Consider the following 27,793-nt stretch of genomic DNA (forward strand, 5'->3'; position numbering starts at 1 on the left):
TGTAGTATTCCTCTAGTGCATATATTTAGCTAAAAGGGGAGTTCTCCCATATTCAGTGATAATTTAGGGTTGATTATAGGTGCATGGATATCTCCTAAATCTCTAGTTCCTACACTTGGCTACGTGGGTTCTTCGAAATCTTCCCACGTCCCACGTCTGGCAGATACATCGAAATTTGACATGCAGACCTGGATATCCACTTGGAAAGGAAACAGAGAGAGAAAGCCAAGTGCTAAATGAAATTCTATCCTAGGTCACATTCTTAGAGAATTTTATGGCCCCGATTGTAGTCTAATGTTAGCTAAAAGAAGCCATAAATTTCAAACAACCTCATGTACTTAATACAAATTTTGCTTAGAACTCCAGAAACTAGACCTAAGTATCGTGCTCAGTATGTCGCCCACATGCATCTTTCAAGTCTTTCACTTCAGATGACATTATCCTTTGAGAAGTCCTCCAACCTGTGCACTTTCAGCGCCATCACATTCCTTTAATTAATGTGCATGAGTTACTATTTCTGGAGTCTTAGCTCTTCAACAATATTTGATTCCCAGGACTGACTCACACTTACTTGCCTATAAACTTTCCCCTGATCTTATACATCAGGCAATCTGAAGCAACACCCATTGAGACTGAAGTTCCATTTCCCCTTAAGCAACTGTCATCTTATTATTGAGTTAGAAGAGTTGGTGGTACTTTTTAATCTTATCGGATATAATATTCCCCTGTGTTCTCACAAGGCTGTGCTTCTGCCTGTTTGTCGCCATCCCAAGGCTGCCTTTGTTTATTCTGCCTGTCAGTTGTTTTCATTATTATCCTCTGGCTCTCTTCCTCTTGGATTCTTTATTTCTTAGCTGTATGATGAGAGAAAAAGAAAGAAGGGGGGCGGATTTCTTTCAAGATGGGATTTGAGAGTATTTTCCCATATTCTTTTTGTGTAGTGTTGAAATCTCCAGCATAGTTGTAGTGTATCTTGTGCCCAGCAGACTTTATTCTTATTCACGAGGGGTGGGATCTTGTTTTGCAAAACCAGGAATAATAAGTAGGAACGGAGCAAACCCAGGAAATGAACCTGTCCGCCTAATCTTTTCCCAGTTGACCCCTCCCCACCACTGGCATCAGGCCCTTCAATGAAATTGTCCAAGGCTTGCTTTGTTTTATGGCACCTACTGTTGTTTTAGATTTACATTTTGAAATGACATGCCTTTTGCTGGCGGTATTCGTCATTTCAGCTTGCAATGAGTTGTGCTTTGAGCTATAATTATATAAATACTTTGATATTATACTCTTTCTTTAGGATGTGAAAAAGATGGTTATATACCACTCTATACCGGTAATTTACTTAGCATTCAAATTAGATCTTGAGATTCTGGAGGAATGCATGAGTCACTGAGAGTAAGCGATGCGAGGGAACTCTGAGGAATGTTCTTTTTCTACCTCTTAAAGATATTGATTTGTTTCTAATCATAGAAACTAAAATTAAACACTTATCTAGTAAGAGTTCAATGTGGAGCAAATAAGTGGTTCTTAAAATAGTATGTCAGAAGGAGAAAAAAAATCAGAAAATGGATAGAGAAGTTATACTTTGAATAATTTTTGCCCTTTACAAAGGCAATTAGAAGCTCCTCTTGCATAAGCAGGGGCCCAGGCAAAACATTTGGCTTTCCTTCCTAATGAAGAGCCATAGAGATTGTATGTCTTCACGATCTCTTTTTCTCCCAACAGGTCTCCTCTCTGTCCTTCCCTGAATATTTTGCTTAATATTTCATTTTATGAATTTAATGATAGCCCACTCTTTAAAAAAAAAATGTTTGCCTGGTTTCACAGCACTACACACACTGCATTAATATTAAAAAAAAAAACACAAAAAAACAAAAACAACTGCTGGGGTCTCCTACACGGATCCTGCCAGCTCAGGGCTTTCCCTAAGACTGTGTCCTGAGCCTTTTCTGTCCACCCTCATGACTTCACGGTTCACTTTTTGAGTGATTCCCAAATATGTAATTCTCTGACTCTTTCTTAAACAGGAGTCACAGAATCCCACTCTTCTGCTGGGTATTTCCACCTGGATTTTAAGTGTTGCTTTGCACCCAACAGTTTAATTCTTGATAAAATGCACTTGACCATGTTGGCTTATTATCAAAATTCCCAGAATGATTCAAACTTAGGAAGTCTACTAATATAACCCACCCATAGCAAATGAACTTAAGGGGAATGGGAACCATCCAGTCATCTACACAGGTTCTGAAAAAGCAGAGGAGTCACCCTGTTGTTTGACAAACGCCTCATGGACCGGCAGAGGGATACTGAAAAAGAGAGAGAGAGAGTAGGAGGTGGATACAGTCAGATCAAGAAGTTGGATGTCCATAGAGTGATGTAAGCCATTTGATAAAAACAAAGATAAGATAGCAAACTGCATCACATACCAAAATAAATTTAAAGTGAATAAAAAACAAAGGCCTGGCACTCCCACCTTAGAACTTTTTCAAAGTTAATTCTGCCAGGGGTGATACTGTGGGAGGGCTCTGGAAGGGAGGAAGGAAATTCTACACTTAAGTTGAGAGAGTCTGTGGAGATGGAATCCCCCTTATTCCTTCCGTTTCTCTTGGTAACAAATTTAGGCTTATTAGCAGTAGGATTTTCTATGATTTGTGATCTGTGGTAAGTTCTACTTGATTCTTTCCTTCCAAAGTATCTACTTCAACCTCATAGGCTAACTGTATTCTTTGATGCTAGAAAACAAAGCCTCAAGTTATAGCAAGTCCATTTTCCAGCCATTCTCTCTTTGTTACTTTCTTAAATGGTGGCCTGAATATCTCGTGATGGGATTTTTAGGCTTTAAATTCTTATTGCCATTGCAGTAAGTGAAGGGCGTTTTATTTCCCCTGGAAGCTGTGAGTCAAAATGGCTCATAGTAGGTGTCCTGTGTTTTCTAACCAGCCACGCTTGCAAGTCATGGCGCTATAGTTCGACGTAGAACATCTTTTATTTTATAAATACTCATGTACTCAGATACACATTTTAGCAGTAAATGATGTTTTATTAGTTTCATCAGTGAAAAAGAGCTAGAAGATGCAGTTTTGCACATACCCAAAACTTAAGATCATTTTAAGCTATTTAGCATTTTTCTACGTAAGGGGGACTGGAAACTGGCCTGGCAGTGCAGCATTCCGAATGTGGACAAAAGTAGGTGAGCCACACCCGAACCAGGAAAGGGAGCTCGTGCTGAGTATTGACCGTGCATGCTAGTCTAATTTATCTCTAGTTTTTGCTTTGTTTTCTCTCTCAACTCATTTTTGTTTCTTTTAATGTCTTTCAACCACTGTTATTAGGGGAGAAAAAGAAATGACATTGGGTCAGTTCCAGTGTCCCTTTAACAAGAGTACAGTGTTCATCCAGGACAGTGATTTTCTTTCTTTGGTACTTTTGTAAAGATACATTTTCTAAAAAAGGATACATTTTCCAGTTTTATTTTCTAGTAAATTGTTTCTTCATATCACATGCCAGTGACTGCTGTTATTTTGAGATGGTAATAAATTTGTGTTATGAATCCTTTTGCTCATGTTCTGACCACTCACTGTGGTTTCTGTTGTGCGGTGTTGTGTGGTGTTTTATGCTACTCAGCACTCTGCTGAAATCTGGGAGGGAATATATTGTGAACTCATAGCCCGGAGCTTTCATTTTGTACCTGCATACTGCTCTCAACACTTTAAAAGGGGTCTTCCATTAAAACAGTGTGTGGGGGCATATGTGTAGTTTCAGCCTATTAATTATTACTTTCTCTTTTTGTCATATAATAGTTCACTCTCCTACTAAATGAAGTTGTCAAATCATGCTCATCTTAAGGAATGAGAAAGATAATTTATACCATCAGAGCCTTCTATCCTAAGAGCAAGAAAACAGCTTTGTTATACAGCTATTGGGACTGTTGAATGATGCGGTCTCTTGTGACAGTTTGTGCACAGAAGTGTAAGTTGTAGTCACAGTCGTGTCCTTTTCTCTTAACAGTTGACTTCAAACCTCGTGCCAGCATGGATACTGTTCATCACATGTTACTTTTTGGATGCAATATGCCTTCCTCCACTGGAAGTTACTGGTAAGGGATAATGGGCTCACGGTCAAACGAGGTGTAGAAAATGTATGTTTTTTGTAAGTACAAATTGCATCTGTGCAAGTATTTTGCAGCTGATTAGTAAACAGGTAGAGTATTTACTTTTCAGGAAAGGACATGGTTCTTTTGCTTCACGTGGTTATCATGGTCTGATTATCACAGTTATTTAGTGTGCTATGGAGCACATCCATCAGTCTTTGACACTGACTTAATAAATTTACGTCTGTTGTCATAGATAGTGTATCAAGGTACAGACAGCTTATAAAAAAAGACTGACAATTTAGATAATGGATGCTCTGATGTTTACTTTTTTAAGATCATGCTTCAACCCAAAGAGCACCAAGGCTCTGTTCATTGAGCACTCTTTTATCCCAGACACCGTGCTAGGTGATCTGTATACGCCATTTCTTTTTTTCCTAAAATTTTTGCAGAGCAATTAATATTGTCCCCACTTAACAAACAAGGAGCCTGAGCCTCAGAGAATCAGTATCATATTAAAGGTAACTCAGCTGGTAGGTGTCAGACCAGGATAGAACCCTGGGTTGTCTGGTCCCAAATCCAAAGTTATTTCCATTTCACCACACTGCCTTCCCATTGATTCAAGCAACTGTTGCAGTTTTAGAATTTATTTTAATCACTGTGATGAGTCTTAATATCTTTGCTATGGTCAGTAAACATCTATTAAATGCCTGTTATATGCCAGACTGATAGCAGATGCTGTGGAAGGTTCTGGAATAGATAGATATGTTTTTTATCCCTAGAAGCTTACAGCATATGGCTTGAGATCTGTCCTTTCATTTTGTTCTTTGGTGTTCATGAAGATTGGTGAGCTTTGAAAATAGCCATGCATTTTAAGTCTCCTATTTATAAAAATAGTCAGAATCGTTGTTAGGTATTGAGCACTCCAGAATGACTAGTGTGTCTTGCTTTGCATTGAAGAAGGGTCTGTTTTGTGCTCCTGTCCCTGGATAATCACGTACACTGATAGCCTTTCTGTGCACATCCTCATATTCGTCAGGCTGATGCAAGGCACACAGCAACTGCATTCCGGTCGTTTTTATAACAAACAATCGTAATATATATTTGGAACTGTTAAAAGCACAGGGCAATTAGTGGAAATCTCCAGGGACCAAGTACCATCAAAGCATTTGTTAATAGGCTTAAGTTATTTGATGAAAGGGTTGTATCACATAGGAATCCAGCTCACATGACTGGGTTTATGTAAAAGTGGGGGCAGCAAATCAAATTAATACACTTTGCTATCAACATTCCAGTTTTTGCTCTTCAGTATATTTTTGTAAATAAGATTCTGGAATTAAAAGATTATTCTGTGACAGCTTCTTCTGAATCTTATTCACCAAATCACATCCTTTGGCTTTATGTTTTAGAAATATTTCTTCTGAAATTAGCAATATTTACCTTTGGATTAGAATTCGTAAAAATGCTGGAAGGGATGTTAGCTTTTAAAACCTGCTTTACCTTTACCTTGGTTAAAGAGAATGAGTGAAAAAATAAAACGTCACTAAATGTTATTATGGTTTTAATTAAGAAAAGATCTTATTATAAAATGAACTAAGCCTAGTTCATTGTTCTCATATCAAGGGAACATCAGAGCAAACATTATTTTGGTCCTGTAAAAATATTTATTAATATTCTTAAATATACCGTTTTGAAATTAAAGCTAATATAATATATTTTCCATAAGACTTCCAAGTGGGGGAAAGAGAATTCAAAGAAAATGTAAATGAAAGTGAAAATAGCAATTTTGCATAAAGTAATTGCTACACGTATTATTTTGCTAACACTATGACTAAAAAGGCAGCATAGTAGAGTGAAGGCGTACTGAACTAACCGGCTGGATTCCCTGGGCAAATTACTTATTTCATGTGAACTGCCCTCGGTTTCTTCATTTTAGCAAGGGACTACCACTAGATCATTTGTAGAACTCCTCTATGCTCTAAAATTCCATAAGTCTGTGAATATAAATTGCATGCCGATGCTGAGTCAGATTGGGAAGTCATCATCATAAGATCGTGCACTGGTCGACTCACCTCAAGCAGGCAGCCCCCTGCATTTTGCCATTCCTTTGCATCCCTGAGTAATTAGAGCTCTGAATGGCATTGTCCGTAGGTCATTTTAAATGGATTTCTAAAATCTGCCTTGCAGCATGTATTCCCAGCTACTCTAGAGGTTCGTTATGATTGACTTTATAACCCTACAAGGACAGTAATTGATGGTGTTATTTATCATCTTTTAGCCAATCCCAAAGTGTTCACCTAACATTTAAAAGCAGGATCTTTTCAATATATACATGTAGTATCTGTTCAATATGTAAGCTAAGAGGTATGCATTCAGTGAAACTGTCCTGGTGACTCCGACTTCCACGGTCCAGTCTTACTCTCCATTTAAGAATGATATAGGCTTGGGGCGCCTGGGTGGCACAGTGGTTAAGCGTCTGCCTTTGGCTCAGGGCGTGATCCCGGTGTTCTGGGATCGAGTCCCACATCGGGCTCCTCTGCTATGAGCCTGCTTCTTCCTCTCCCACTCCCCCTGCTTGTTCCCTCTCTCGCTGGCTGTCTCTATCTCTGTCAAATAAATAAATAAAATCTTAAAAAAAAAAAAAAAGAATGATATAGGCTTTTTATCCCCCAATATTTGGCAAGCCCAATGCTTCTTTAAAACATTGGAGCTCACAGGATATTTCATGGACTAAAGTTTGCAGTTGCTTCACAAAAACATCTTTTACTCCTTGCCCCCAAAGCCACACAGGCTCAGCCATGGAAACAGTCAGCGGATGTTTTCCAACTGCTTGGCCTCTTATCCTCCCACCTGAATTACAATACTAATAACAAAAATCTATCAGTGTCAAAGCCTTGCATTATTTTTCTAAAATGGTTGAGTCATGAAATTTATCACACTCATTTTACAGTTGCAAATCTATTCCTCAACTGCTCCAAGATCTAGACAGTAGTTAAATTAAGATTCCCAAACTTTCACATATATTTTTGGATATGATACCTATAATGTTTTTTGATGCTTATGAATATCAAGAACTCGTTCACACTCTGGGGAAATCTTTATGGGGATACAAAGCTGTTTTAGGCAAAGAAGAAAAAGCTAATAGGATATTTTAACACCCAAATGTCAAGCTTCGATTTCCTTTTCTTTTCCTGTTTGTTAGCTAGGATTACCCCCCTGTCTTCACTTGAGAGTTCTAGTTTCATTGGCAGCAGATTGGCAAATAGGTATGTGTCTCTAATAAAGTAAACATTTTCCCCATGAAATTATGAAGATGTAATTCATCCCCTGTCTTCAGGCAGCACTTTTAATATGAAAGCAAAGAGCTCTTCTGATGATGTTTCACTGTTGTGCTGCCCTCCTTTGCTCTTTGTAATTGCCTCTTTCTACTGTTCATTAAAATATATTTACAGTTATATTAAGTTTACATGAAAATAGTAGACACAGCATGAAGCAGTTTTCATTATGTAGTCATTTTAATTTTAAAGTTTTTTTCCCCTACACATATTCCAGTCTTTTGTGTCTCATTCCAAATTAGCAGCTCACACTGGTAATGTGTCTAGTTAATTATATGCATGTGCATTTAAATTGCATACATTGATGTGAACCTTTTAATATACTGTGGGGTGGTCCCTTTATAGTTAGAGTGGGCCTGGTGCTCAATTCCAAATTAACATACCTCTCGAGGATGCAAATAAGGACCAGCTGATGGAAAAGCAGCAGCTCTACTGGCCCATGTGAGGAAGGCAGCAGTACCTGTCAGATGTATCCCCTCAAACCTTCTTTCCCAGGCCTTTAAAGGAGGAGACAATTCACTGTATCGGGGGACCCACAGAAAGTAATAGCACCAAGAACGGAGCAAGCATTGCTTGCTTTGTTGGATTCCACTGGTGCTTGCAGACTTGATTCAAAGCAGAGTAGTTCTAAGTTCCTCGGATTTCTGGGCTGAATATGAGCCATAAGGGAGTAGATGCTTTGGGGGGCTTTTCTATGGTCAGTAAGGAAATGAGGTGCTGAACACTGGGTAATTTAGACGTAAAGCACCTCTACTATAGCTCTTCACTAAAAAATGGTAGCTTTTAGGAGATCTTAGGAATTGACATAATGCATTTGTTTATTCCTGTGAACACCTTTATTTTTATTCTAACAATCAGGTTTTTTAAAAAAAAATAACGCATGGTTGGCAATGGAAAGTATTTCAGGCTTTGAAAAACGCGATGTTTTGTTCATACAAGTTGTTTGACATTTGGGATAATTTGGGAGCACCGCTTTTTGTGATGTGAGTTTGTACAGACCTGTGCACTTTTATCTGCTGAACACAGGACCTAGGGTTTAAAGCAATTTATGACTGCCAACTGCAAGATTATGTGGTCACAGTATTGGGTGATTAAAGGGAACGGGCTTCTTCTATACCCTGCCTTGTACTTAGGTGTCATCTTCCATGCATAACTGAAATTATTATGTTTAGTCTTAGCAATTAATATTTGATCGAAAACTATTTCTAATGATGCTTGTGACCAACTCCTTTTTACAAATCAAAGATGGCTTCTACAGGTTGTTTGATTGTTTTCGAAAAGAAGAATCCCAGCTGGTTCAACGAGGCTATTTCCAGCTGTTCTGACTTGGAATCCTTCTCAGGCTAAAGCAGTAGTGCTTTACCGCCCTCTGAAGCTTTAGCTTAAATCCCTTTCAACTGCTTCTAGTTATTACCCACCTGCTGGGTCTTTTTAAATGCCGCCGTCTCCACAGGGTTACAGATGCTGATGAGCTGAAAGAGAAGAGTAGCTAAAACATATATATATATATAGCAGCCAGTACGTGAGACACCCTGCTTGGTTACTCATTTAAATGACTGTCTTTTTAGGGTGATATTACGTCTACAGCTTAGTTGCCTCCCTCATGATGATAGTGGTTCTTTGGCTGAGAATGGTATTTGCATATGCTGCCTTTCTGCACCCTCTCCGTAGCCTAGCTGCCTGTCATCTGTATCTTGCGCAATCCCCTCTCTGTCTTCTGCCACAATGAAACTTCTGGAGTTAAACATACATAACATCCTTGTCGGTATAAATAAAAATAACACAGTCTCCAAAACCTGTGCTATACCTTGTTCTAAGCACTGTAAAATGTGCCTTTGATGGTAGTCGCAAATTTTAGATACAAATCGCTACTAGGCTAAAATTGATTGTATCCGTTTTCTTTTCCTAGTTTAATATTGTAATCATTTCATATGATAGTGCGTATCAGGGTAGTATGAGGGATCTTTGTTTATATAAGACACGCTTTGTACTTATTTTTACTTGTGGTTACCAGTGATAATAATCCTTGGCTAATTTTTTAAAAAACTTTATTTATTTCGGAGGGAGAGAACAAGTGTGGGGGGGGGCAGAGAGAGGAAGAAGCAGACTCCCCGCTGAGCAGGGAGCCCCACATGGGACTCAGGGCCCGCTCCCAGGTCCCCAGGATCAGGACCTGAGCCAGCCGAAGGCAGACGCTTAACTGACAGAGCCATACGGGTGCCCCTTCCTTGGCTAATTTATAGAAACCTGGATTAGAAGTGTTGATAGGAGTTCCCTAGCAACTGACTACTTCCTAGTAGACTAGTGTCATCTTTAATAATGTACAATGGCATGATTGTAACCATTTTGACAATTTCAACAGAAACAAACATTAGTGGTTCTTTCCTCACAGACTAGTATTTATGTTAAACAGAAGAGCAATATTATAGCATAGAGGTATAACATTTAGCATAGAGCCAGTTGTAATAAACGTTGGTCAGATTATTTAACCTGTGTTGGTCGGTTTCATCTGTAAAATGGGACTACTAATCCCACCTTACTGGGCCGTCATGAAGAATAAGTAAAGGGATGTAAATAATGGTGCAGTGCCTGGCACGTAAATGTACTTAATAAATGGTAGTTGTTATCCTTATTTGTTTAATTAATAAAATATTTAACCATCTACCATGTGCCAAGCACTTTGTTAGGCACTGAAAATTTGGTGTGAACAAAACAGACACACCCTCTTTCTTATAGGCTTTATGGCTTCTTTAATCTCACCAGGAAGGTGGGGTGTGGATATTGGGCTGTTTATCAGGCTGGTGCCTTTTAATCACCACTCTTATTTAGCTTTCCCATTTAATATCCTTCTAATAACTATGTTAATAGTAATACCTATTGCATACCCATTGCATTGATATTCACATAAGATTTGTCTGAATTGGGATGTGTGTTCTGTGGGTTTATAGAGCAGTTAATGAAATTTGAATACCTGACCCATTCCAGGTGCAGTTTTGAATTATAAAGATATCGCATATATGCCATTGATTATATATTGTGTTTCTTAAAGAAACGTTCTAATATTGGATTAGTTTTCCTGTGTCCCTGATACTTAATTTATTAAAATTGGAATTTAAGGCTACATGGACCTAACTTGAAGGCATGACAATTTTACTTAAAAAAAAAATTTTTTTTTAAGGATGCCTGGGTAGCTCACTCGGTTAAGTGTCTGCCTTCAGCTCAGGTCATGATCCCAGGCTCCTGGGATCATCCCGCACTGGGGCTCCCTTCTCAGCGGGGAACCTGCTTCTCCCTCTGCCTGCCACTCACTCCCCCTGCTTGTGCTCGCTCGCACATGCTCTCGCTCTCTCTCTCTCTGACAAATGAATAAATAAAATCTTAAAAAAAATTTTTTTTAGAAAAAGAAGAAATGAGTTGTCAGTTCTGATCTTCCCTGAGTAACCTTGGATTTTAAGTAGCCTTTAACTGATACAACTAGAGAGTACTTTAACAGTCAATCATGCTTTATTTGGATAATTCAAAATGACAGGTTAGCATTTTTCAGTGCTTGGCATAGTCTGAAAATATTCATGCCATCTGAATGGTTTCCCTATGGATTAGAGGTGAAAAGGTTCTAAAGCAAAGGTCCAGGAATCCAGAATAGTTTTCTTTTCAAAAGTTAATTCTCATAATTTTTACTATAAATACTAAGAAATCACAAGGGAGCTATGTGAATCTTTTCACAATTAATTGGCTTAATCTGGAGGAGCCTTAAGGAGAAGCTGCTAGAATTGTAAGCCTAAGAACCCTAGTTGATGAGGCCTGAAATTACAAAAGCCATTGATCAAGGGTTACGTTGCTTCCTAGCCTGAAGACTTTTCTTATTAATAAGAATAGTAAAAAAAAATCCTCTCTATTTTTATAGTACTCTTTGCAAAGCCAAAATACCATCTTTATCTCTTTGGTCTTTTTTTTTTTTTTTTTTTTAAAGTAATCTCTACAGTCAACGCAGGCTTCAGCCTACAACCCCGAGATCAAGAGTTGACCGACTGAGCCAGCCAGGCACCCCTCCCGTGGTCCTTTTATGTGGAGAAAATATGTTATTTTTCATTTAACAGGGAACATAGAAATCTGAAAATGAAACGGTGCAGGGATTTTATTCAAATGCTCTTTGCCACTCTGTTGTATTTTCCCATTGTATTATCTATTCTAGAACCCGTTTCTCTTGGCCTCTTATTTTTCTCTTCTCCTCGTCCTCTCCCATATTAAGTTTTAGGATTAGTTTCAATATCCCAGTGCCTTCCAGTGAGTCATTCTTTACTCAGTCTTGAGTTTAATAAATTTCTTAAAAATTATAAAACAGGATTTGAAAAGTCAAGGTTTGCTTTTGGAGCTGTTCTTTTGCCAGAGCTGATGAGAAAATAAAATGCAAAATGATTGTCTCTTTGCAAATAAGTAAGAACAATTACCTAGAATTTGATTTTAGAATTGTATACACACATTGCAACTTAGGTCAGATATTATAGAAGTGTAGTCACCGAAGCTTATCTTCATAGAACATCATTTTCTGCCAATAAATCAATCTCCTGAATTGAGATAGAAGGGAGTGTGACATGCAGAGCTTTGAATCATGGCTTGTATATGTGACCTTTGGAAGTTAAACTCTCTGAGCTTATTCAGCTGTAAAGCATAACCTATTTGCAATGTTTTTGTGAAAGCTGATTTCTACAAAATACCAGGCAAGTAATAATTCAGATTTATCGTGATTTAAATATTTTAGTTAAAACTTCCTGAGGAAATTAAAAAAAAATTTTTTTATTATACTTGACGGTACTGTAACATTTAGGCCAATTCAAATCTTTGTTCCTATATGAAAAGTTAAAAACTTACTTGGAAGTTAACTTCACCAAACATTTCTTGAATATTTACTAAATGCCAGGCAGGATTGCAGGTGCTGGGAGTTTATATTAAACCACAAAGTATGCACAGTCTGGTTGGAGAGGAGATAAATAAGCTGATACTTAAGATGGATGCTGTGGGGGCGTCTGGGTGGCTCAGTCGTTAAGCATCTTCCTTCGGCTCAGGGAGTGATCCTGGGGTCCTGGAATCGAGCCCCGCATTGGGCTCCCTGCTCTGCGGGAAGCCTGCTTCTCCCTCTCCCACTCCCCCTGCTTGTGTTCCATCTCTCGCTGTGTCTTTCTCTGTCAAAATCTTAAAAAAAAAAAAGATGGGTGCTATGGCTAACGAGTGGAAGTTGGCCTGGAGGAGGATCAGAGAAAGCTTCCCTCGGGAGGAAGTCTGAAGGGAGTCTTGAAGGAGAAAGTTAAGTATAGGTTTGTCAGGCAGAGATTTGGGGAAGGGGTTTTCCAGGCAAAGGGAATAGTACAAGAGAAAGACTTTAAAAACTGGCAGAAACTTGGCATGACTAAAACGGGACTTTTTTTCCTGAGATATAAAAGGTCCCAGATAATGAAAAGCCGTATGTGTTATGCTACAATGTTTGGATTTTATTTTCATGTTATTTTTGGGAAGCATTGCAAAGATTTTGTGCCAGCAAATGACCTAATCAAGTTTGTAGCTTAGAAAAACTTACTAAAGCAGTTTTCTCTGTTATATTTCATTCTGGTTCCTTCTAGTCATACGCGGAATTGACTTCCCTATCAGAGGAAACAATTATCTTGTTTAACCTAAGACTGTCATCACACTGAGCGAGGCACTTTTGTATATTTATGGTCTTTGGGGAAGGCTATGAAAACTGCCACCCAGATCTTTAAAGTTTAGTAGCTCACAGTAGTGAGATACAAAGTTCATCACATCTGACAATCTCATTTCTTAAACTCCAATAACATGAGGCCCAGGGGGAAAACTGCTTTTGGGCACCGTCCAATACCCTAAGCCTTGTGGCACAGTGGGCACGAGGGTGTAACAGATATTTGTTCCAACACACACGTCTCACATGATAATGATCCTTTGTTGTAAGTATATTGTTCTTGACAGTGAACACGAAGAAACCACTGGCTGATGTGTTTTACGTTGCACATTACCCCATTTCTTTCTACATCCTGATTAATAGAAACAAAAGCGTTTGCTAAATAGAACCTTATGGGGACCTCCTGGTTCCCGGTGCCTCACTCCTTCATTCAGATGGTTAACAGGTGTCTGTCCTTACTGTCTATTCTCCCACCCATTTCTGGCCATAAGCAGGAAACATGGTAGGAGTCCCTGACTCTGAGTTTGATTTTCTTATCTGTGTCCAGTTTCTAGCCTCAGTTCCTAACCTGTTTAGAAAGCTACCACGGGCTGCCTTCATTTTTCTCCCAGGCCATGACAGTGACCATTTTCTCCTGTGTGATCCAGCCTCCTGGCCAAGAAGCTGTATTTGTCCCCGTCCTTGATAGCCCTCGAGCCTTTCGAGTCTAAACCCTTGACTTGGACCTTGCTTGGTGCCAATTTCCCAAAACACAGATCTAGAAAGGCAACATAAAAACATCACCGAGTGGTGTTTTGAACAAATCCAATTCTAGAACAGAACAAACTAAGATACAGTGTCATGGAAAAAAAATATGTGTTGTTTGGACTCAGGAAGCTTACCATTTATGAATTTGGATCAACCAGTGTGGCTTCTTGGAGGGTCAGTGTGGCGGGAGCCGTATGCACATGGCCACCACAGCCCAAGCGGGAAGGCTTGCACGCTGGCCTGTGAGGGTTTACAGACATGCCCACGATCCACAGCGGCTGATGGGAGGTTCTGGGATTCGACTCCAGATGCGTCTTTCTGCCTACACTCCTTTCACTGCACAACACTGCTTCTCAATAATGAATCTCTAGATGGAGTGAATGTTGTGTTAAAGAATGCATTACCCTGGTATAGTGCTTTGAGGTTTGTAAAGTGCTTTCACTTCTATCTCATTTGATTTACAGAATAACTGTGAGGTAACTATAACTAACTCTGTTTTACAAGAGAGAAAACTGAGGCTCGGTAGATTAAGTGACTTGCCCAACATGAAACAATTTATAAATGGCACAGCTGGTACTCATATACTCAAAGTCGTGTATGTAACACCAAGAACCCCGTGAGTGGGATACACTTGTATTGCTCCCCCTGCTGAAGGTAGGTACTGTGCACTACTGTGTGTTGATGGGCCAGAGATTGATCGATGATGCTGATCCCCAAGGGGAAACGTGGGTGACATTTCTTTCAGTCCACTTCCAAATGAACACTGTGTTAGCTCTGGTTTCGCTGTGCTCCGTGTTGCTTACCTTCTTACCTAATTTACACAGAGTACCTTCCCCATAGGAACATATCAAATTATAAATTGTCTGTCTGCCTCACAGGATTGTCTCACATCGGGCAACACACAGACACATCTCCCTTTGTATTTACTTTTTTCACATATAAAATTATTCTTTGCTCTGGTCTTTGTTAGGGTCTTAAAGCTGGTATGACTGCAGTCATGGTATTTTATGTGTTTTATTTGTTTTCAAATACCTTCCCCTGTCCTCTCCTCCCCGTGGTGAACGATTTGTGTGTTTTGCTACTTGAATCTTCACTTACGGCTTTTTTTTTTTTCCCTTCAGGTTTTGTGATGAAGGAACCTGTACAGATAAAGCTAATATTCTCTATGCCTGGGCAAGAAATGCTCCTCCTACCAGACTCCCCAAAGGTATACCTGAGGCTTCTTGCATAGTCTTCTCTAAAGGTGTTTAATTTCTGACCCCAAAGTACTTTTTATCATATGTCCTTTCCACAGTTGTCAACAGTGTTTCATTTTGCAATTTCACACTAAAGATTACCTGTATTACCTGCTTTGTACTGAAAAGGTTTCATTTAGGTAGTTACTCTTTCTCTTCCTCTCTTTGGTAAGTAACTTGCCCACACAACAGTTTCGATAGAGTTAGAAAATACCCGAGTATACCTCAGGCCACCTTTTCCCACGACACATTGGTTCGTGGGCACAGGAGCATTTCATGAGCCAAGAGAGCTAGGAATTAAATACCTTGCTGTTTCAGTAAACAGATTTTTTTTTTTTAAAGATTTTATTTATTTATTTGACAGAGATAGAGACAGCCAGAGAGAGAGGGAACACAAGCAGGGGGAGTGGGAGAGGAAGAGGCAGGCTCATAGCAGAAGAGCCTGACGTGGGGCTCGATCCCATAACGCCGGGATCACGCCCTGAGCCGAAGGCATACGCCTAACCGCTGTGCCACCCAGGCGCCCCCAGATTTTTTTTTTTAATAGTCTTGGAACCTGGCTATTTCATGTAATGCCAAACTTCAGCTGGCTTCCTGACTCCACTCTAAACTGTTCATAACTTCCAATGTGTGAATGAATTACCAGGCTTTCTTTTATTACCTTGGTGTTTCTGAATATCAAAGGACTGTGTGGTTCTGTAGCAGAATAGGTCTGCCATGGTTCAGGGATGGTGTCTCAGATACACGGGCTCCTCTCCTGCGTCCCTGACTTTGCCAGCTCTAACTGATGTCTGTTTTGCTTTGCTTCAAATGAGCTCCTGAATCCTCTTAATAGTTTACCAGGCAGCTGCTACCAAACAAGTTTGGAAACTAATGGAGGGTGGGGGGAGGCTGTTACAGATTTGTTGACATTTCTAACATCCATTAGTTGAGCAGGTAGAAAAAAAATTTTCTCTGCCTATAAATATTTTCTCTGTAGATTTTTTTTAAAGCTTCCTAGCAAACCCTATTAATAGTACAACTATTAGGAACCCTTCAGATTCCGAGAACCTATTGACACACTGGACTTTGTAATCTCACTGATAACTGATTTCCTCAATAACGTTTTCGCCAATACCTGTTTTCATATGGGAATGAAAGCATTTCCCCTGAGACGCTCCTAAGAAGTCTGTTTTCTATATTCAATTATTTCAATTAGAAAATAAAAATCAACGTGAATATATTCAAAACAAAATGAAAGTATGGGTTTCTGTATGTCTGTTATATAATCGACAAGGGCAGGATTTTGTTTTGTTCTATTTCTTTCAGAATGAGTGCATTCTCCTCTTACAGTGTATGTGATTACTCCGGTTCTGAAATGGGAAGTAAGAATAGAATTCTGTCAGAGCTTTGAGAAGGAATGATAGATTATATTAGAAATGTTCGGTGAATTCCTAGTTCATTTTCTTTTTCATACAACATAATTTCATATGTTATATGCTATTTTATTTCCCTTTGGATTTTATAGATCAGCAGCCTGAGATTAGTTCCTTTTTAGCCTTTGATTTCTAAAATAGTAATTTGTCTTTATAAATCTTTAGGTGTTGGTTTCAGAGTCGGAGGAGAGACTGGAAGTAAATACTTTGTACTACAAGTGCACTATGGGGACATTAGTGCTTTCAGAGGTAAGTTTTGAAATGTTGGAACTAAGCACAACTTTAAATACTATAAATATGTAAAATATATATAAAAATGTAAAATGTACATACTAACTATTGACCACACTTTCTGCCCACTGGGAAACAACTGCTTTTGTTTCCTGTAATTTGAGACTATTGAAGAAATTACTTTTATTTCAAAAACTGTATTCTCTTATACATCCTACTGTGCGTCTTTCTCTTATGCTGACTTCAGGGTTCTTTTGCTTTCCAATGTATTGTTTTATCTAACCTCTCCTATTAGGGGGTTCCTTCCAAGGAGTATTGTCAGAAGAATAGGGATTTAGCAATTCATTTCCATTGTTATAGGCAAGCCACTGGAAGAGTCAACATGTTTTGCAGTACCAGGAAAGTTCTCCAGTACTCGGTTCATGTCAGTGCTTTATCTGTGATTTATATTGGCCACTTCGTGAACTCATCCATCGTCCACTGCACTGATGCCCAGACCCCGTCTTCTCCTTTGACACCTGCTAAACATCCCCCTGGACAACTCATTGGTCTACCCATGATTACAATGCATTTCATTTTTTCTTTATTGAAGTATAATTGACATACAATATCCTATTCATTTCAGGTGTATATCATAGTGATTCAGTATTTTTATACATTATGAAATGATCCCCATGATAAGTCTAGTTACCATCTGTCAGCATACAAAGTTATTAAATATTATTGACTATATTCCCTATGCTGTACATTAATCCCCATGACTTTATTTTATAACTGGAAGCTTATACTATGTACTCCATTTAAATCCTCCTTTTCTTATTATAGAATCATTACATGAGGAAAGGGCCCTGTTCCCAAGGCAACCAAGACTGGTACTTGTTCCTTCTGCTGCATTTAGTCAAACTCCAACTGCCTTCCAGGTTCACACTTCAGTGTTCACGGGAGTGTAAATATTAAACAATCTTCTCCTTGGCTTATCAGCTTTTCCACTATGTCTTGCTGACTTATACATATTGCCCCGAGTTCTATAATTTAACATTATATTTCTGCTAACTAACCTCATACATTTTCCTCTCTAGACACATTAGCTTCCTATCTGGCAACTACGTCGTGAAGTACATGTCCATCTCTGTCTATGGAGTGTCCTCTGGGGCCTTTGCTGAGAGTGCCTCATGTGGTATTCTCAGTATTCAGGACTGGGACAGTAAATACAGTCTTTGTCTGGAAAAAGATATTAAAGGGGATAATTTTATATAATTGAAAAATTATCATTAGCACTGCCATCAGATTTTTGTCAATTAAACAAGCTCCTGTGGTCCAGCCCATGAACCTAACTTCCAAATAAAACTTGCTTTTATATTAAAAATAAACTTTGAGTTATAGTATACAAATAGCTTTCCATTTTTGGAACAGAACCTAAAATCTTAAGTTGTTAACTGTAGTGTTGAGACAGGGTTTTGTTGAAAACAATGGAATAAATGTTTGTGTTTGAGGAACAAAGACAGAAATGATCTGCTCTAAAAATTTACCATGTTGGTGTCGGCACAACAGGCAGATTCCAACACTGCTGACTTCCAAAGCGTTGACAAGACTGTAATTTTCCCAATAAGGCACAAGGCTTTCCCTGACCACCTCAACTAAAGTAGCTGGCCATACCCACACACATTCCCCCACCCCCACTCTGTCCCTCTGTGGAGCCCCGGACTTCACTTTTCAGCCAGATTCCTCCCAGCTTTGTAGTGCGTCCTAACAGATACCACACTGATACCCTAGGACGATGGATGATATAGACTCGTTTTAAAATATAGTACTGTCATAATTTATTACTGGTGAGGAATTAATTTTGTTTTGTTATTTATGTTTAATCTAGGGATAACTTAAAAGTTCTGAGATTTAATACATAAATATACAGTTATTCTTTCCTGTAAGAGACTGATGAACTTTTATACAAATTTTTCATTTTTTTCACTTTTTTGAGAACCGTTTTTCTAAAAGAAGGCATATATGGGGTATGAGTTAGAAACATTACTGGTACTATAATTCATGGACCTTACTTAACATAATAAAAATGTAAACAAAAAATTTCACCCATGTAATTTTTTTGATAGTATTAAATAAGATCTCGTGCCTTAAGCTATGCATGACTTAGAAAATCAATAAACGCATGGGAAGATATCAAGTCTCACTTAAACTGGAGAGCATTTTACATCTATTAAATCGGGGTTGAGTGGAGATTGAATTATAAAACCAGGACTGCCAGGGTTTGAACTAATCTGGCACAGTTTGGGAAGCTTTTTAAATTAGTGCAGTGTTTTGAAAAGCAACTTTGTCAAATTATATGCATTTTATAGAGAACATTAAAATCTTTCTCAAGGCTTTTATCCTAAAGAAAGAGTTGTTGTTTTTAAATGAGCTACCTACCCATAGTTGTTTATGCCCCATTAACTATTACTATGAAAAACTGGAACTTTAACAAAGGTCCCTTGATAGGGGACTGGTTAAATAAATGGCATAATAGCAAATCATAAAAATTTATATAGCCTATATAATAACAAATCATGAAACTGTATGTATGCTTGCATGTTCCCAAGTGTTATAAAAAACAAGGAAGAAAAAGAAAATTGTCAATACGCATGAAAGTCAAGATTTGGACTTAATGTTAAAACTGTTGATGATATTTTTAAGAATAGAAATTAAACATCAGAAGCAGACTAACACTACAAGGAAGTTACTGCACTCCTGAAAAGTAGGAAAATGTTTGACTTAAGGGTGTGAGTATTTATCCATACACGGAGTATTTATCTCTACATGAGAAACCTAGGACTTTTCTTTAATAAAACACCAACAGTGAAGGAAAAATCTTTTAAAATTTGTTGGAATGTGATAAAGTATCAGAAGCCAGATGGGTGTGTCTCGGACCATGATCTCTATTAGTAGGAAAAAATGGAGTGTGATTTTAGAGTGAGGTCTGTGGGATTACATGAAATATTTGTTTTGGTTTGGTCTTTGTTTGTTTTGGAAATTGCGCAGAATGGGAAGCTGTAAAGGCATCATTTAGAAACAGCCACCTTTATTAAACGCCATGTCAGTCACAGTGTCGGACCCTTGCTGGTGCTGGGTATCCTAAGCTTCCTGCCCACAGGAGTCTCGTGTATGTTAGCAGGAGAGAAGCACAAAATCTGTATTTATAGACAATACGAGAAATGTAGACCAGCTCCAGGGACTGTGCAGAGGTGAAGCATTGCAGGTTTGCTGGGAGGGGAGGGGACGTGTCTGGGAAAGGCTTCTTAGCAGATGAAGAGCCCCCCCCCCCCTCCGGGTAGGCAGGGGCCGGGGGAAGACACGTTCCAGACAAAGGTAAAAGCATGTGCATAGACACAGGGAAGTGAAAAGCCTCATGTCCACAAGGAACTTTGGGTAATTTGGTAGTACTGGAGTGGGAAATGCATAGAGAAGTGGCAAGAAATGAGAACGTTGGTGAAGGGTGGGGCTGGACCATACAGAGCCTTGTTAGGACTTGATTCTGCAAAGCGCTCAGAGTGCTTATCAGCCAAGGAGTAGCCTAGGCTTCAGTCCTAAGCTTGACTGCTAGGAAAGCTACTAGCCTTATGAAGAAAAGATTGGAGCTTTAGCAGGCCAGAGTGACCCAGGAATGAGGCTCCAGAAAGCCAGAATGAGTCCTTTTTTAAATGTACACTTCCTAGCTTTTTATAAATCAATATTCCACAGGAAAAATAATGTAATATAATTAGACATGATTGTCCCAGGGAGCCTGACTGGCTCAGTTGGTGAAGCGTACAACTGTTGATCTTGAGGTTGTGAGTTCAAGCCCCACGTTGAGTGTAGTGATCGCTTAAAAATAAAATATTAAAAAAAAAAAAAAAGAAATGAATATTCTGTATAAATAATAACATTTTGCAGGGGTTAGGTAATCAGAGTCTAAGACCAGATGGCCTGGCAAAGGTACTTGGTAGTTCTGTTACCCTCATGAAGTTTCTAGACTTCTCTGCCCTCATCCTCACCTATAAAATAGCATGATAATGGTTCATATAAAGGTAGCTGCTAAGTACTCAGTAAATGTTAACTGGTATCATTATAGTCCCTATAAAAGGCATCAAGTTGACATAAATAGCCCTAAATGCAACCTTTTGGTCATAGTTGCCCATAAAATAAAGAGTGTGTTGGTTACTTTTCAAGGGTGTTATAATTTCTTGTTATATTTAGACACAGAACTATTCATAGCTGTCATGTTGTGTCTAGAAGTTTCCTAGTTATGCTGTTTCCTGTTCTCCACAGCAGGTTTTGTTACTCAGAGTTCACTTATAAGATAAACTATAAGACTGTCCCTGCCCTCAAGGAAATTAGAATAATGGGAACTAGAGATTCCTCCTGGCCTTCTTCTTCTTCTTCTTCTTTTTTTTTTTAACCCAAGTTTTTGCAATAAAGTCTTGTTCCAAAGAGAAAATTCTCCTGAGATTGTTGCAGAAATTTGCCGCATCTCTTCTGGGTGTTTTGGCCCACGGGAATCTTAAGAAAACTGGCCTCTCCTTTGCAGAGTTACTGGTATTAGCTTTCTGGTTTTCAACATTAACTCATTTCTCAAATTGGAAAACGCGTTTACTCACTAGCTGAAGTTGGAACAGATATCCTTAAAATGGAGGTAAGGACCTCTGCCCATGTGCCTAAGTTCCTACTGTCTTTGGTTTGGCAGAATTTCCAAGCTGTAAACTACATACTGTCCTTCAGCTCTTGTTGCTTATAGGAAAACTAGCAGGTGTTGTCAAGGATATAGACCCTCTCCCCCCATCACACACTCACCTCCACACACATCCAGGCTTGCTTCCATTTCTCCATCCCACCCCTCAAAATATACATACATAGCATGTTCCTTGCAGTATAGCTAAAAGATTCATTTTCCTTAGAGGGGGTGTTTAAGACTTGATTCGAAATCAGATGAATGAAACCTGGGGATCCTATTTTCAACTCTTCTTTTATGTGAGCTCTCAGAAATTTAGTCTCCACATTTTGGGGATTATAAGTAAAATCGTATCATAAAATTATCTTTAGTACCCTTAGAGAATAAATCATTTTCGATGGCCATGTTTTCCAGAAAGCTAAGGTTTTAACTCTGCTAGCACCGTACCTTCAAAACATTTTGGACAGAAATCGTGCCCAAAGATATTACGTGTCTTTTGAAATGAAAATAGGTGGTAGTTGCTGAATGCCTGTAGCTGTGTCCAACATAGCTGACTGGCCATAGGTGTTGGTTTCCCTCCCTTTCCCGGTCTCCCTTTTCTTCATAACTTGGGGATATCATCCTGAATGTCAACTACTGCACAATGATTTGCCTTAAAACCTTAGGACTAGATGGACTATAAGGCGTCCTTCTCCCTTGTTCTAAATTGGTGAGTTAGATGTCGAATCTAGCTGCCTCCGTTTCATACAATTTTTTATAAGTTTAGAGTAAACAGACTCAGAATTGAAGCCCTTACAAGGAACTTTCTGATTAAAATCCTGAGAACACTAGTGCCTGGCCTTGGTGACCTTCGGATTTGATTTCTCCTTGTCTTTTTTGTGTTATTCCATCCTATGACCCATTAGGTGTGGCTTCTGAACAGCTTAGTTCCAGGGAGGTGGGTGTTACTAGACACAGGGTGTGAGTTCAAGCGTGCACACCCCACGCTCGTGCACATACACACCCTGGGGGTTCCTGGCTCACCACCACTGCAGGAACAGTAGGAAGAGAATGAGAGAATGGAAACAATGGAAGGCAGAAGGGAAAACAGAGGGCTCTCAAGGAATTCTAATTCCACTGTGACTTCTGCCGCATCTCTGCCTCTTAACGAGCCTACTGCCAGGAAGCTATTGCAAAAAGCTTTGAAATTGTGAGCCCGGGAAAAATCCTTTGCTAATGCATTTTTGAACAAGATGGAGCAGAGATCAGTGGCAGGGCAGCTACACTTAAAATTATTTCATTCTAGTAGAAAGCACACTACTCTGACTTTAGTGGAAGCGTGAGAGTGCGCTTGACTCCTTGATACCTGATTTCAGAGATAGCGGAGAACTGCGGGAAGGTCATGCCCCACCACTGCCTCTGTTGTTTTCTCTAAACCCCTTCCAGTGGCTTCCTCCTGCATGATCTCCAGGAAGATACACCACGTCTGCCTTTACTCCTCTGCAAAGTGAGGGATACTGTGGGTGAGGTGTTTAAATCCATGTATTTGGTAGCATTCTGGCTTACTTTCCATATTTAAGAATCAACTTTGAAATTGCAAATGTGGAGAGTATGACTGCTTCCTCACCCCCAGGGAGCCGCCTGAAAGCCATGAGCCTCTACACGGACAGGGAGACCTAGATGGCACCTTTCTAGGAGTCAGCCTGGCCTTCCCTGAATAGGACCCTGATGTGCACATAATCCAACAAGCCTAATCCCTTTCCAGAATATAGGAGGTTAGGGGCATCTGGGTGGCTCAGCTGGTTAAGTGTCTGCCTTTTGACTTCTGTCCTGATCCCAGGGTCCTGAGATCCAGCCCTGGGTCAGGCTCCCTCCTAGTGGGGAGTCTGCTTCTCCTTCTGCCCCTCTGCTTGTGCTCTTTCTCTTTCGCTCTCTGAAATAAATAAAATCTAAAAACTATGTAGTAGGAGGTTAGTTCTCACCATGGTCTTTCATTCCACGGTACACATAATGTGTTCAAGTTCTCAACACCAGGGACAGCAGCCCTGCTTAAACAAGCATAGCCTCAGCACGTACAGAAATGGGGTTCCAGGAAAGGCACATTTTGCCTCAGTTTCCCTCTTTTCTCCCAAGGCTGTGATACCCATGCCACTCAGCAAGTCTCCTTTCTTCCCTCCCCAACTTCCTTTTTTTTTTTCGATTTTTTTGTTATTTCTTGATATCTGGGCACAAACTTATACTCAAATGCTTTGGGCCATATGTAGTTTGGAAGCAAGAACTTGAAATCTGATAGAAAGGTACTCAAACACATAAATCACATTATATTGTGTCACCTTTGGGAGTCGGGGCACCATCCCTAATCATATATGCTTGTATTCCTATAGCAAAATGTTCAAATAGTCACACTACAAGGGATAAATAAAGACCATAAATAGCATCACATCCGTTCAGACCAAATTTTGCTGCCAAACATTATTTAAAAAACCTCAGGCTTCCAGAGCTTTTCAGATTTCAGAATTGCAAAAAGTTCTATTAGAACAAAGAAACCTATTCCCTAACACTTGAGTTATCAGCTAAAATAATAACAAGGATTGGAGGACTTTGGATATATCTGAATATTTTCCCATTAAGATAATCTCTCCCATTCTTTATTTTTCATCTTTTGGAAAATACAGAAACACATTAAAAAGAAAAGTAAAAAAATCGCTCACAATGCCTTACTATTCAAGAAACCTATAATATGAGGTGATGATTGCACATCTCTATGAATGTGCTAAAAACCAATGACTTACACACTTTAAAGGGATAAATTGTATGTTACGTGAGTTATACCTCAGTGAAGCTATTGAAGAAAAGGCATACAGATGACAAATCTATGATACCCTCTTCCTTTCTACCTCCCTTTCCCCTTGGACTCCCACCTCCAGGGAACTATCATTTATGTCTGCCTACTTTTCATAGGCTTATCCTAAGTGACATTTCTGTATAAGCACAGAGACCCACACGTGTGTGTATGCACTTTTTCTTTTTTGAACAAAATCAGACCACTCTCTTCACAGATCTGCGTCTGCTGTTGTTTTTAATTTAACAATGTACCCTGGGCATATTTCTAAGCAGACCATGTAATGCTCTTCCATTATTTATAATGGCTGCCTCGTATTCTGTTGTGCAAATATACTATAATTTATATATCCTGTTCCCTATTACAGACATTTAAGTTCTGAGTGTTTTGCTATCACAAGCGATGCTGCAGTGAACTTTAATGTAAGCAGTGTTTTAAGTAACGATGTCTTGCTCCTGCAGGGTAGATTTCTAGCAATGGGATTTTTGGGTCATGTAGTCTTTAAGCTTTAACAGATTCCACTAAACTACCCGACAAAACAGTTTTTCCAATTTACAATCCAAGTGAATGGGCTAGCCTCATATCCTTACCTCCACTAGATGTTTTCACACTTGAAAAATTTTGCCCATTGTTTACTTAAACAAAGGAACGCCTCTTATTATTTCATTAGAAGGATTGGAATTAGCTGGAAGGTCTTAATAGAATTACCTCTAAAGTACATACTCTTTACTAAATCCTGAGAAGTCAGGATTTCTCAGAATCTAATCTAAGGACTCCCTGCACCAGAATCTCCTTGGGGTGCTTTTTAAAGTGAAAATTCCTCGTTCCAACCAGATACTGAATCAGATGCACAAAAAGTAGAGGTGAGGTGCTGGTGTACTGGAGCTGGCTCATACTGACTCACAAGACCCAATTGTTAATTTTGAGAGGTTTTTGAGTCATTTGCTAATTATAACCATCACTAAAAATGAAGGCAATAGATACTCGAAAATTATCATCTCCTAATTATTTTACTACATTTTACTATCAGTAAATACTTACTATATTTATTGCTCTTGAGGATATTTAAGTTATTATTTCTCTTGTATCCATATAGTGGAAATACTGTAAAATGGTGTCTAACTGCTCGTCTCTTCCCAGTCCAGTGTTCAGTGATGTCACCTCGATAGCTTGAAGTCACTGTGGTGGGAAGATTCACATTATGGAAATTGACAATGCTACAGATCAGTGCATGAGAAATTATTTTGTTGGTTGTTTAGATTTAAGAAAATGATGGAGGGGTGCCAGCGTGGTACAGTCGATTTAGTGTCTGACTCTTGATTTTGGCTGAACTTGTGATCTCAGGGTCATGAGATCAAACCCCAGGATGGGTTCTGCACTCAGCATGGAGTCTGCTCGAGATTCTCTCTCCCTCTCGTCTGCCTCTCCCACTTGTGCTCTCTCTCTCTCTCTTGCTCTCTTTAAAATAAATAAATAAAAATTTTTAAAAAGAGAGAAAATTATGGAAAAGGTGTTAGTGATGCAGATTATTGTGAATAATCTAAAAATTTGAGGAAACATTTTTTCCAGTATTAAAAACTATTAACCAGCACAGCCGAGACTTTGCCTACAACATTGACAAGCAAATGCAGTTCCAGTATTTATCTTCGTTGTTTCAATAAACAAGAACATCAACAAACATTCTTCTCTGAATTACTCCCTCATGAGTTAAAACCATATGTTGGCTATGGAAAAGTTCAGAAGAAATTAAGGGAAGAGTTCCATGACATGCAACCGGTAATATGGAATTTACAGTAAAGAATATTATATATTTTATTATTTATTAATTATGTGCTACACATCACTTATATTAACAAAAACTATAATAAATTCATATGTACACACACGTGCATATTTTTCCCCAGAGACAATATGTTACTCGTACACCAATGAGCCCAGAATTCTGAAATTTTAATGAGCTGCCCAGTTGATTTTGATGCAAACTAAAGTTTAAAAACCAAGGCTCGGATTTTCCTAGTAAGAATTGAAGTTACTTCTACATTTTTTTCCCCCTGTTCTATGGGTGTTTCAGGGTGATCTCCTGGGGCTTGGGACATGAGCAGAATAATTTGCACTAATAAAATAAGTATAATTAAATCTCAATTCTCTTAAGAAAGGGGGAGCTTTGAAAGAGAAACGCATTTAATTACTACCTGGTATTTTATCACTTTCTTGATTTCCCTTAGAAATTTGAAGGAGAGTTTATTCTTAACTTTTTCACAAAATTTGGTGTTTGGATTTCAAAGAGCTGTAATAGTAGAAGCCACTTACAATGCATAGATTTTGGATATCTTCCTCACTATATATAGGTATGCAAATGTTCCTTCTTTATACTTTTTCTTTAAAGATTTTATTTACTTATTTGACAGAGAGAGAGAGTGTGAGAGAGGGAACACAAGCAGGAGGAGTGGGAGAGGGAGAAGCAGACTTCCTGCTGAGCAGGGAGCCTGACGCAGGGCTCAATCCCAGGACCCTGGGATCATGACCTGAGCCGAAGGCAGATGCTTAACCGACTAAGCCACGCAGGTGTCCCCCTTCTTTACACTTAATCTAGATGAACCTATTTGAAGGATGAGCAAAAGTAAGTCATATACCCCCCGTTTTTTAGATTTTTATTTTTAAGTGGATTGTATGGAGTGACAGAGACTAGAGAGTGAGGGAAAGGCAGAGACCCTGAGACCATTTCTGAGAGAGAAATGATTGGCAAGCGGGTAGCATTCCGCCTGCACAAAAGCCTATAGCCTCTTAGGCCTTTGCAGTTAAAGAGCAGAGATGGAAATATGGCTGAGAAGGCATTGTTGAACAGAAAACCATAACTTTCTTTTCTTCTGAGAAGAAAGGAGTAAAAACCATGGATCTTATGGGTTGTATACTAACGTGTTTTTAAAGTGCTTGTTTTTAACACCGGAGACTGAGTCTTCAGGATGATGAGGTAAGAACCGTGTGCCAGAAGGGCTCTTCCGGCCCAGCCCCTCCATTTTACAGAAACGGGGATCGATGCTCAGAAAGGTTAAGTGATTTGCCTAAGGTGATATAGCTACTAGTCTGATGCTATTAAAAACCAAAAAAATTTAATTTGCATTGGATTTCTAGTTTGTATACGAGCCAAAGTTCATGTCCCGACTATATAAAACGAGTAATGGAGTCAGTGTTTCTAACAGTCCTTTGAACCACTAGGAACCAGGAGGAGTGAACTCATTCATGCGCAACAGAATAAATATGTATAAAGATGGAGTCGTTACCTCATCTCATTTATGCCTTTTCATCCTGATGTATGAAGTAATCGACTTCCCTTATCAAGCAGGGATATTTCTAAATCAGGTTGCTTGATAATCCCATTGATTTCAGAAGAATTGTAATCGGATGTTCTTCATGTTCTTGTCTACCCTTCATTATACACAAGCTGCTCGATGTGAGTCATGGGAACGATTTTAGGTCTATTCAGTACCTCTCAAATGATCCAAAAGAAGCCTATTATTCTGCAATATTTTTTGC

General features: G+C 39.0%; 1 protein-coding gene across 50 annotated transcripts in view; it reads left to right on the forward strand.

Annotated features, from left to right (window-relative positions):
• The window catches only part of PAM (peptidylglycine alpha-amidating monooxygenase), a 271,170-nt gene that overhangs the window by 162,297 nt on the left and 81,080 nt on the right, over positions 1-27,793 (forward strand). For all 50 annotated transcript variants that reach the window (XM_048221066.2, XM_048221085.2, XM_048221072.2 and 47 more), the window contains 3 exons: positions 4,009-4,096; positions 14,983-15,068; positions 16,677-16,760. In XM_048221066.2, the coding sequence (XP_048077023.1) occupies positions 4,009-4,096; positions 14,983-15,068; positions 16,677-16,760 (258 nt within the window). The remainder of the gene's footprint in view (positions 1-4,008; positions 4,097-14,982; positions 15,069-16,676; positions 16,761-27,793) is intronic.

Source organism: Ursus arctos, unplaced genomic scaffold (genome assembly GCF_023065955.2).
Source record: "Ursus arctos isolate Adak ecotype North America unplaced genomic scaffold, UrsArc2.0 scaffold_5, whole genome shotgun sequence".
Lineage (NCBI taxonomy): Eukaryota > Metazoa > Chordata > Mammalia > Carnivora > Ursidae > Ursus > Ursus arctos.